The 11,441-nt window shown below is 40.3% G+C and overlaps 1 protein-coding gene across 2 annotated transcripts; it reads right to left on the bottom strand.

The window, feature by feature from the left end:
• Window positions 1-85: 85 nt before the first annotated feature.
• On the bottom strand, window positions 86-10,618 carry LOC147133055 (adapter molecule crk-like). 2 transcript variants are annotated; one of them, XM_086012898.1, is made up of 3 exons: window positions 10,005-10,612; window positions 7,409-8,007; window positions 86-4,370 (listed from the first exon to the last, which is right to left on the bottom strand). In XM_086012898.1, the coding sequence occupies exons 1-3, from the start codon at window positions 10,222-10,224 to the stop codon at window positions 4,236-4,238; spliced, it is 954 nt and encodes a 317-aa protein (XP_085869024.1). In that variant the 5' UTR covers window positions 10,225-10,612; the 3' UTR covers window positions 86-4,235. The 2 variants fall into 2 exon arrangements, with proteins under 2 accessions (XP_085869024.1, XP_085869023.1); XM_086012897.1 differs by lacking the exon at window positions 86-4,370 and having other exon boundaries at window positions 7,217-8,007; window positions 10,005-10,618.
• Window positions 10,619-11,441: the final 823 nt, after the last annotated feature.

The raw sequence follows: 11,441 nt of genomic DNA, 5'->3' as shown, positions 1-11,441 counted from the left end.
TTTGAAGTTTGGGCTTCTAGCCTGGGTTTGGGGTTCTAGCTTTAGCTTCACATCACCAGGGGGAAAAAAAAAATCAAACTGTCCATATCTTGGTACATTTTTATTGACTAGGTATATTATTAACACATAACACCATACAGAAAAATAAAACAAGACTTGAAATATATTTTCATAACACTTTGACAATGTACAAAATAAAATGGAAAATCTTACATTTTGCTTGTTTGTGGTCCTTTAACAGTGGCGTGGAATGGCACAAACTATTTAGCTCTCTGCAGGAAATGTTTTTTCTTTTCATTTTTTGGTTTAAAGACTTTCGGAAGGAGTGAAGGGATAAAGGTGCACGTTAACAGATTCGTAAGTGGTTTCTTCAGCATTCACATGAGTTACGATAATCCCATTTAAGATGTTTTACCCAAGGCTACGAAAAGAGTTTAGGAATCAGAACTTTTTTTAAAAAGCATTCACGAGATTAATAAAACAACACAAAAGACCAACATTTAACCCCAAAACAGACGCTTTTAGCATTTAGCAGCATGTTTACCTCTGGTCTAAAACATACAAAGCAGTATTAAGGCCGCATGAGGGAGTAACTTCGTCATTGAGATCATGACAAAATGTACTTAGATTTTAATTGTACTTTTTGAGAAAAGTATTTAATAAAGTTAAAATGTGCGAATGAACAAATGTAAAATATAAATATTTTAAATGCATTTTCCCTTGTAAAATGACCAGTTTGACGATGTTACATTTTTCAGTGTAAAATTACGAGTTCACTCTTCCAATATCAGGTATAACCTCGCAATATGGCTTACTTCACCTAAAAGGAAGACTTTCAACGTACAATAAAAACCTCATATACCTTATTTTCTACGTTGGAAAACACTTTGACAAGAGTCATAATGAGAATAAATGCGCAAAGATACATATTTAAAATATTTTCCTAATAAAAATTATGACTATTCTCACACTGTCTTTCGTTCCATGAAATGAATTATGACACACTTCACCTCAGAATTTTTCTGATTTTATTCAAGTAAAAATACTTTTTTCTTTTTGAAATATTTTGGTACAGACAACTTTTTTCTTCTAAAATTGTGTTTTTATTTTTGTAATTTTTCAACTGCTTTCATAGGATTGTGATTAATTGGGGAAAAAAACAACTAGTAAGATTCAGATTTTTCTCTGGCTGGTCATTTTAAGTTCATGATTTTGATTTAATTGTTTATCTCATTATTTATTCATAATGACTATTCCCATAATTTGGATTTAAAATGTTTTTTGTTCTTGTGAAATGGAGTATTTTCCCATCTTATCTTGTAATTGGAAATATGTTTTGTTTTTTTAATCTCAATGACTCCTTGATGACTAACAGCGGAAGTCAACCCAAACATATTTTTTTCCAGAATATGTTCCCAGCAGGCCCACGAGTTGAAACACAGCATTCTGATTAATTTTGCATCTGTGGAATATAAATTAAGCAGCAAAATGCACTCGTTTTTTGCCATCTCTGGGGGCGGCCATATTGTCACTTCTGTCGAATGAAAATGACATCACAACAGAATGCCATGTTTCAACTAGTGGGCCTGCTGGGAACATATTCTTGAAAAAATGTATATTTGGGTTGATTTCAGCTTTAAGTCTGCTGCTGCCCGAACATTCCTTTGAACAAATAATGGAGTAAATATTCTAGCCACTGGCATGTATTCAGAAGAAATACAAATACAGACCAAGTTAGCCTGCTTAGAAATAATTTTCCGTGATTGGCACTGATTGAAAACTAATTCAGAAAAAGATATGGTTTTATAAGATTGGCTGAATAATTATTTAAGCATAAACAGTTAGGCTCTTCAAACAATACTGACTGGCTCATCATTAAGGCCGCTCGCTCGTGTAGTCTGTTCTTATGCAGTCTAAACCTCTAACAATGCCAGACATGCTAACAAACCAGTTTGCTGTAATATACATCTCAGCACAGCCTGGAAGCACACATCGCATTGTTACACTGACAAAGAAACTGTCTTCCACTTCTTTTTTTAGAGTAACTTTCATGAGACGCTTGCAACTTAAAAATAACTCTGACACTACAAAGGCTGTAAAAATGTAGCACCCTGCTGGTTTTGAGTGGATTTTACTCCGATAGTTGGGTAAAAATTTTTTTAGTAACAACTTATTTGGACTATTTGGCAAAATCACAATTAGCGTGTATATTTTAAACGTAGCATAGCTTGCCGCACATTTGTAGTGTGGCCCATAAAATTTGGGTCAGAAATGTCTTTGATGGTTTGAGGTTCACAGTCTTAATGTAGTAATAACATTTGGAGATAGGATTCTGGAGTTTAAAACAAAAAAAAAAACCCACACGCACGCACGCACACACACACACGTTTCCCTTCTATAAAATCAGTTGTGAGAGAGGCAGAACAATACTGGGCCGGTGGTACACCATGCGTAGCCTCAGATGCAGAGGTTCCGTTTGCTTGTTTCATCGTTGCTACCAAGCCGTTAGAAACCATTTGGGAATCCTTCCCAGATTTTTTTGTTCATTTTAGCGTACGGCACTAACAATAGGTAGCTAGGATAGTTAACTAGACTTGATTGTGATCTGGCCAAATAAAGGATTGGCATTTTACAACAGTTCCTTCATCAAAAATGAAGAAAAAAAGCATTCGCTAAATTTGGGATGGAACATCTCATCGTTGCTAGCAATCTGTTAGCGGTACTTTTGGTACTAATACAAGTCGACAGAAGACTGACATTTGGTTTCATATTTAGTGTCAGAAAGATACATTTTAAATCAACAATGCATCAATGAACCATTTCAGATTGTTTAGCGTAGCAAGAGTTTTAGGCACACTAAGCATTGCAATTTCATTTCCATTGCCATGATCAAATACAGTTGAAGACAGCAACTAATAAAACTCAGAGAGAAGACTGACATTTGGATAAGTTCTCTTGATCTCGAGATATCAACCACCAACTCTTTTTGTTCAGTAATTTCAATGTAGCAAGGCAACGCAAGGTAGCTCGGGTAGTTTAGGTGACTTCTTTGGGTTCTAGCCGAACTAGGGAAGGGTATTTAACTACACTTTATTGATCAAATATGAGGCAAAGTCAGGTGACACTTAAGCCTGTTCATCTTCATCTTAAGTTTGGCTGATAATTTCATGTTTGGTGTCAAAACGATTTTTTTTTTCCTTTAAGTGTAATGTGGCAACACTTGGTTGCTAGGCTAGCAATCTATACTGTAGTTGTTTGTTTTATCGCTGGAGTGAGGATGGGCATTGTGGATATACCGTTTATCCTTGATGTACAGGGAAAGTTGGGCATTAAGGTCCATTTTGCACACCTTTCATCTTCGCTAACAAGTCACTAGAAGCCATTTGGGTGCTAATAGAATTGTAAAAGAGAACATTTGAAGTTTGGCTAGAAAGTTTTATATTTGGCATCACAAAGAAAATGTTCATGTTAGCGTAGTGAGGTAATGGTAGCTAAGAGAGTTAAAACTGTTTTGGGTTTTGGCCCAACTAGGCATGGGCATTTGACTACATTTCCTTGATTGACTATCACAATTTGACAATTGTATAAATGTTAATGAACCTTCTGTACTCCTCTTTTGATGCCAGAGTTACATTAAGCCAAATAATGCCACTACATAGCAGTTTGTTAGCATGGATGTATCGCAACCTATTTTTCTTCAGACGTCATTCCATGTAGCCATCCAATTAGCATCCAACGCTCCAAGACACAATTAATCGGCTTTCAATAATCGATCACCCATCCCTAAGATGGATGTGTAAACATACACTTTTTGGTTCGCACATGTGATGAGCGATTAATACGAAACATGCACAACAGAGTTGCCATTTGGGTTAAAAATTCATCATGGGAGAATGCAACCTAAAAATAAAATAGGTTCATTCATACACCTTATCGATTAAAAAAACAACAACAACAAAAAGTACAAAAATTAAAGTGTTGTCTCGTTTTGGGTTTGAGTGTTAGCCAACCGAATAATCAGGAATATTTTCACTGCTCTTGTTCAGCTGAGCTCCGGCGTCCATCAAAAAAAGAAGGCGTTCAATCTAAGCTCGTCCCTGTTGGCCTCGAGGGCCTGCGACCTGTTTAGCTCGTAGGTTTGCTTTGTGGGTGTGTGCTTCTGTAGTTTTGTGTTTTTGTTCCCCTCCCCTGACACAAAGATGCGCAAGAGGTGGGACGCCATCAATGAGCGTTTCTCAGCTCTCGTCGTCCGGGTGGTGTTGTTCCAGCAGTCGCACGTGGGTGAAGGGGAAGTGGCCGCGCTTGCCTTTGCACTCGCCCTCCCACTGGCCGTTCACATTGATCTTGGTCACTTTCACCATGTCGCCCACCTGGGGAAACCACACAAACAAAAATTACATGGAAAATTGAAACAAACACTGATCGAAAACATCAGTTACTTTATTTGTATTATTACGAGTTTCTGTAAAATGTTCTCTATTTTTATTGATAGAAAGAAGAAGAACATCTTTATCCTCATATTGTCCTTGTCTTTTTTTCTGGAAATCTACCTCCTTTATTCTCCTAAGATTTTGACATTTTTTCTTGAACGTGACCATTCTTGTACTATTACAATTATTCTAGTAGTACAACCGTTTCCAAATATTGTAAGCAAAACATGCATCACGCAACACGATTGCAAGGCAATTGGCTCAAGATCCGCTTTCGTGCTGAAGCTACTCTTCACAAATAAGTCTGTCTAATCATCTCAGTGACGGGATGCAGTAAATCTACTTTATCACCATCATGGTGTCACTTCGCCAGCAGCCAAAATGCATTTAAGTTGCAAACCACGCACACTTAGCAGTATTCGATTTCACCATTACACCGCCCGAGTGAGTTATGCCGTCGGGTCGCGGCCAGTTTAATCCACAGTATACGTCATTGAATGGCAACTTAATGATCGGGCTTGTCAGTCTGCGACGGGACCTCAAATCATTTAAACGGCAGAACTCACAAAGAGACGGTGAGATATGAGGTGAGCGGCGGCTGCATGCAAAGCAGTAGCAGCAACAGAATCATATACAGGGAGTGCTCTGTTGTACGACGGTTTCGTTGCTATGGCGGTGATGTATCCGAATTTGTTTAGTTTAATTGTAATTATTGTAAACATTTGCATGAAAAACAAATTCTAGGTCATATAGATCCATCAAATGAAAAAAAGAGTAACTGTGTCAGTAACTGAGTGCGCCTTTGTGTGCCGCATGTCCATGTGTTCTTCAATAAACGTACCCTGTCTATTTGACTTCCTCTAAAAGAGAGATAGATAGATGGCTAGAATAAGTACATACTAGGGATGTCACAATATTGGCAATATCGTGATATTAAAGTTGCCACAATATATCGTTGTCTTTGTGTCACGATATTAATAGCAGCAAATATGTTTAAAAAGCCCAAGTTGTTTTCCATTTTTTCAGGTCCAACACCCTCTGGTGGTTAGTTTATTAGTGCGGTTTAATTTGATGCACTTTTTTGCCACCTATGGATGGATCGATGTTTAAGACCCACGCTAATCCCCAGATATAGAAGAATATAACATATTTGAGTTACTCCACAAATTAACCTGATTCACAATGTGTGCATGCATTAGCAAGTAAGTGCCTCAATATTGTGTGTTCGGTCATTGTAGGTCATCTATTTCCATGTGAATGTTATGTAAAAAAAAAAACCATACTATTGATGTTTTTCTTTTTCTTTTTACATATATTTTTTTCATTTATTATTTTTTACAGGATTGTGAGCTTTTATATCGTGAGCTTTAAAAGCAATACATCGACAACCTCTCCAAAATATCGTGATAATTATCATATCGTGAGGTTCATATAGTGATATTATCGTATCATGACATTTGGATATTGCGACATCCCTAGTACATATATGTATTGAAATTAGGGGTGGGCGATCTGGCAAAAATATCTGATCACAATTTTTTTCTAAATAAAATCACGATCACGATTTTATCACGATTCTTTTTTTTACATCGTTTTTTTAACACTAATTTGAACATTTCCTCATTTTCCTCATGTTAAACAAAATAAAACATATTTAAAATGTGTATGAAACTAAGAGAAAAATAATACAATATAATTTTATAAATAATAAAAAAATACATTTTAAGTCAGCTAAGCTTTCTGAACAGGTTTTCATTTGAATAGTGCCAATTTTTATCAAGATGTGCAGTGAATGTAAACATAAAAGGTAACAATGTAAACATAACACAGCTCGTAACGCAGGCCTAGTACTTTGAAGAGTCTTTTAAAGCCCTGGTTTTCCACTGTTTTAATGGGAATGATGTCTTCAGCAAGGTAATAAGTCACTGCCTCAGTTACTTCTTTACACCGCTTGCTTGTTTTTTCATATGGAGTGCTCTTGTTAAATGGCTGTGTTACCGTGGGTTGCGTTAGCTTGGAGCTAGCGACTGCCTCTGGCTACCATGTGTCTGATCTCCGTTTGCTTTGGCTGTCGGCGTAGTTTTTTGGGTGCTGTCTCTGTCTCCGCAAATGATTAAACAGTTTTGTCGTGTTGCCATCTGACGTCCGAACCGAGTCCCTGCAAACTTTGCAAACAACTGGTTTGCGCTTTCTCCTCCGAGGAAAAGCCAAACCAAATCGACATTGTGGATGTGGAGTTTCTTTTCTGGACCAACTCTGCTTCATGGTGACTTTTCGCTATAGCTCCCCGCTGTATACAAACAAACAGGGAGGCGGGGAGTTTCACGTACGGTGCACTGTGCGTGCTGTGATCGGTTGGTCGGGTATACGCGTCAGCGGCTTTGCGCCGCCATCGAGCTAAAATGTGCCATGTAGACGATCAAACATTCTTCCGGCTTTATGAGATGTGAACACGTTGACTCGCTTAACGATCTAATATCGTCATATCGCCCACCCCTAATTGAAATAATGATTCCCCCCCCCCCCCATTTACCCACAAACTGACCTCGAGTGAAGTCTGGGCTCTGGGCAAACAGGTGGCTAGACAATTGCACCTCGTGCCATCTAGCAAAAGAACATTTAATTGTCCTCCTGCGGCACACACGATTTCAGAGGTTTCACATTAACAGAGGTTGTGAATCACTCAGTCGACTTGCTGAACTATCAGCTCCCAGAATGCTTTGCTTGCCTGGGCCACACAATGAGATTCTCCCGTTACAATGTACAGAGTGTTGCATTCAGACGCTCGTCTGTGCGCGCCGTCAGCTCGCATTTGTAAAGCCACTTTTGTGCAAGTGCGCACAGGCGTGACGAGGCCATTTAGCGGGCGACGCGTTCTCGGCTGAGGCAAAAGAGGACAACGGTGAATGTCGGGGATGGCCCGAGCGGGAGGGGTGTGGGTGGGGGACAAAAAAACAAAAACAAAAAAATAACGCTACCTCCAGAGCCAGTGCCGTCTTGTCGTAGGCGTTGGGCACCCTCTTCTGAATGGCCCGGGCGTACACCGGCCCGTTCTGTAGGTTAGGGAGCTGAGTGGCGACCACAGGTTGGGCGTACTGGCCCGGATCACCCAGGGCCGGAGGTGGCCCCGTTCCGTCGGCGCCAGCCGCCACGCCCCCGACCTGACCCCCTTGTCCCGTGCCCGCGACGGGGGCACCCGGGCCAGCAGCCGTGGGCGAGGCAGGCCGGTACTTCTCCACGTAGGGGACGGGGATCATCCCGGCACGCCCGTCCTGGTTGGCGGCGTTCCACCACTGCTCCTCGGGCTTCTCCAGCACGCGCAGAATGTCGCCCTTGCGGAACGGGAGGTCCTCATCGTCGTTGCCGAGGAAGTCGAAGAGCGCTCGGACGAACTCGGCCTCCTCGGTCTGCTGCGGGGGCGCACCGGCGGAGGAACTGATGAATCCCATGTGCTTGGATTTGGTGATGGGCTCGATGAGGGTGGTAGTGTCCAGGTAGTGGATCTTGTAGAACTCCAGCAAGGCAGGCAGGGCCTCAAACTCCTGATCCCCGATACGAAACCGCGGAGGAGCCACGCCTGGCGAAGGAATGAGTGCTTGGTTTAAAAAAAAAAAAAAAAAAAACAGAACAGAAAAATGTAGACCTGAGGAGGCTTGATTAGCTCCACCAAGGACTTTCAACAGTGATATCTTAAAATCAAATGCTGTTAATCCGTTCTAGACTGCCCCCAAAAAAAGACCAAATGCCAATTCCGGTATTTGTCAGAATAAAATACAGATAACCGATTAATTTCCATGCCCGTTCCAAATGTTTTCCCTTTGCATTTGTGTGTTTGATTGTTTGTCCCATTCAATGACTGTCGCTCTCTTTTCTTGCAGGCAACTGAAATGATGGCAGCCACCTGAGATGGATGCAAAAACAGACTGATTTTTCTGCTTAATTAATATTCCACAAATGCAATATTAATCAACTATAGTGGGGGCACATTGAACACATTGTAAAAAAAAATAAAAATAAAATCTAGTAAAGTTGTTTTTTTAATGATAAGTGTGGCATAATTACTGTCAACTTTTAATATATGTAATTACAAAGATTTAAATGGGCCTTATATTACTTGCGTTTTTCTGCTACAGCGACAGGGTTGGTCTTCCCAGTTTAAGACTGTCAAACTCAAGTCGAGCAGTATCATGCCAAGTCGCTAGCGTGCAGCAGAAAAAGCAACAAAATAAATTTTGGGAACAGCCATCGACTCGCTCTGTTACATTGACGCCATACAGGATACACAAGGTGGTAAAAGCAGACCGAGGCCGAGGACAGCCAAGAAAAGGGTAAAAGTTGTGTAATAAAGATCCGTGAGCACAGTGGCAGTAAGAGTCAGAAGCTGGGCTGTGCGAGAGCACGACCAGGCCGGATGACAGACATTCCACGGAGGCCGATGTGAGCAGTCATCCCCCCACACTCCACCTCCGGTTGTGACAGCACAGTCTGCCCAGTTCCATTCAAAAAAAAAAAAAAAAGAGGAAGCTTGCAGCAGTTAGCAAAGAAGGCAACCCAGCCCACATCACCAATGCTGCTTGCCTAAGAAACATCTATCCATTCATTTTTATAGTGAGAGACGGGAGACACCCTGGACTGGTCGCCAGCCAATCGCTGGGCGAACACAAGTATTCACACTCACACCTACGGACAATTTAGCATCTTAAATTAGAAGCGCAACCAAACTGCATTTAGAAAAAAATGACAGTGCCACTTAAACAGAATTTCATTAGTATGACAAATGTTTATCTTTTCTCTATTTTTTTCCCCAAGTGAACAGGTCATCACAATTAGAAAATGCTGCCAGGTGGGGTGCTGAGTCCAAAGATACCAAATTGCATTTGTGTGTGTTTGTGCCATTTTAGCACTTAAACTTTAACACTATCCTAAAGAGAATTTCAGAAATATGGCTTGGGATTTGCTTTTTTCAGCTTCAATTTAAGTTGGCTATGGCTAGTCCCAATTTTAAAGTAGTCTTGATTGGTTGCTGGGGTGTTTAGCCCAGAGTAACCAAACTGGATTTAGAAATGGACCACTTCAGCACAAAATCTAACTACAGCGAAATTCAAAACCCAATTTCACAAGAATGACTGATTATTTTATTTTTCCATCTTGAATTCAAGTGTACGGCTGATCACTATATTATTATTTTATTTGTGTTTGTACAATTAACATTTCTATTCTACCATGCTATGTAGGCTACTAAGCTAGGTCCCAAACGTACCACAGCCTTCCACCGCCACCTACAACTTATAATTTATCTTAAAATTAAGAGGCTGTAACGTGTTTTTACAGAAGCCGAATTCTAAAACACACACTCAAAAAACATAATACACAAGCGCCTCGGGGGTATAGTGGAAGTCCGATGGTATTATGACACCAAAGGCGTCCAATTGGATTTTCCACTATGGCGGTTTCGTTCCGAAGGCGGAGCGACGGGGGCCACAGCCTAGCAAGTCGGACGGCATTTTTAAAATAGTTACAGTGGATCAGGAAAACGGGGAGTTGGGAGCACAAAACACAAACAAGAAGCGTTACCTGATCCGGATAGTCGGTTATTACTGATGCTGTTGATGATATAATGGGACACTTTGGAGTTCTCGGACACAGACAGCACATAGTCCCCGGGGCTGGTTATGGAGTCCCTCACCAGGAAAACGCCGTGCCTCTGTCCCTGCAAGAGAGAAACGGCTTCCTGGCGACTCAGCCTGCCCCAGTACCAACTCGCGCGGTCTTCGGCGTCAAAATTACCGGCCATGACTGAACAATGAATGCCCCGAGGCTCGAGGCCCTGTTCCCCCCCTTCGCCTCGCTTTTTTTTATCCGCAACTCATACAAAAAAACTTTGGGTCAGGGACGCTCCCCCGGCATTGAAAAAAAAGGAGCACTATCACGACTTGAGGCGCGTTCTCGCAAGCTATGTAGCCGAGCGGAGGGTTTCTACGTGATCGTAGAGAGACGAAAGGCTTGCAGACTAGTGTTTTGTGTGATAAAATGAGCCAAGAAAGCCCCAAACTACTGTACAACAAGAAAACTCCCGGACTGAAATGGCGGATCTAGGGAAAAGTTGACCTCATCTACCGGAAGGGATGCCTGGTCACTGGGAAGAGGTGCGTTCATGAGCCTCAGGAAATGTTGGGGAAAACCAAAAACGTCGTTCAAATTAACCTTTGGCATACATTACTGTTTTTATGCAGTTTTGTCATGTGATTTAAAACTATACAAGAAACATTTTTAGAAATAACAGTTTTAATTAGCATAAAGAACAATAATAAATGTGTTAATGGCAAAAATAGGTAATTCACATTTTTGATACATTGGTAACCCTAGGAAGAGTTGCGTTCGTACCCTCAAGAAATGTTGGAAAATACAGACAACTCAAATTAAATTAAAAATGTGACTGTGTGAAGTATTTATGACAATTACGTGTTTGTGACACTCATGTTTAAAATATTATATATGTATATTTAGTAAATATATTTTGGGATTTATTTTTATGACGTAATTGTTGATGATGGTAAATATTCATTATGAAGTTTTAACAATAATGAATATAATAATTATGTTAAATATAATAAAATAAACAGACATAATTGACTTTTTTCAATTCAGGTGATCAACAAATATGTAAAGAATATTCAGAATTTTCATTCAAAAAAGAGGTAATTTTTCATGGACAAATGGGTAGTCCTGCAGTCCTGCACCTGAGCTCATATCGTGCAATACCCAATATTCCCGACTACTGTAATACCGTGCAATACTCAACATTCCCCACTACTGTTAGTCTAGTTTTATTTTTATCCAATGCTGTTCCTTACATTTCACTACAGCACTGCAGCACTGTCACTTAGAGTATTTTTTCCTCTGTACTATGTACAGGCTGAAATGAGTGTTCCTCATATTTTTTATGTAGATGTAGGTTGGTGTGTATATACATGTGTATATACACGTTACTGCGTATATTTACATAGGTTT

Source organism: Filicampus tigris, chromosome 17 (assembly GCF_054856515.1).
Source record: "Filicampus tigris isolate MCC_2025a chromosome 17, RoL_Ftig_1.0, whole genome shotgun sequence".
Taxonomy (NCBI): Eukaryota; Metazoa; Chordata; class Actinopteri; order Syngnathiformes; family Syngnathidae; genus Filicampus; species Filicampus tigris.
This window is presented reverse-complemented; position numbering and strand designations above follow the sequence as displayed.

Coding starts and splice junctions, on each gene's coding strand:
- LOC147133055 (XM_086012897.1), bottom strand. CDS start 10,224: ATGGCCGGTAATTTTGACGCCGAAGACCGCGCGAGTTGGTACTGGGGC. Junction 8,008..10,004: donor TAACCGACTATCCGGATCAG/GTAACGCTTCTT, acceptor TTCCTTCGCCAG/GCGTGGCTCCTCCGCGGTTT.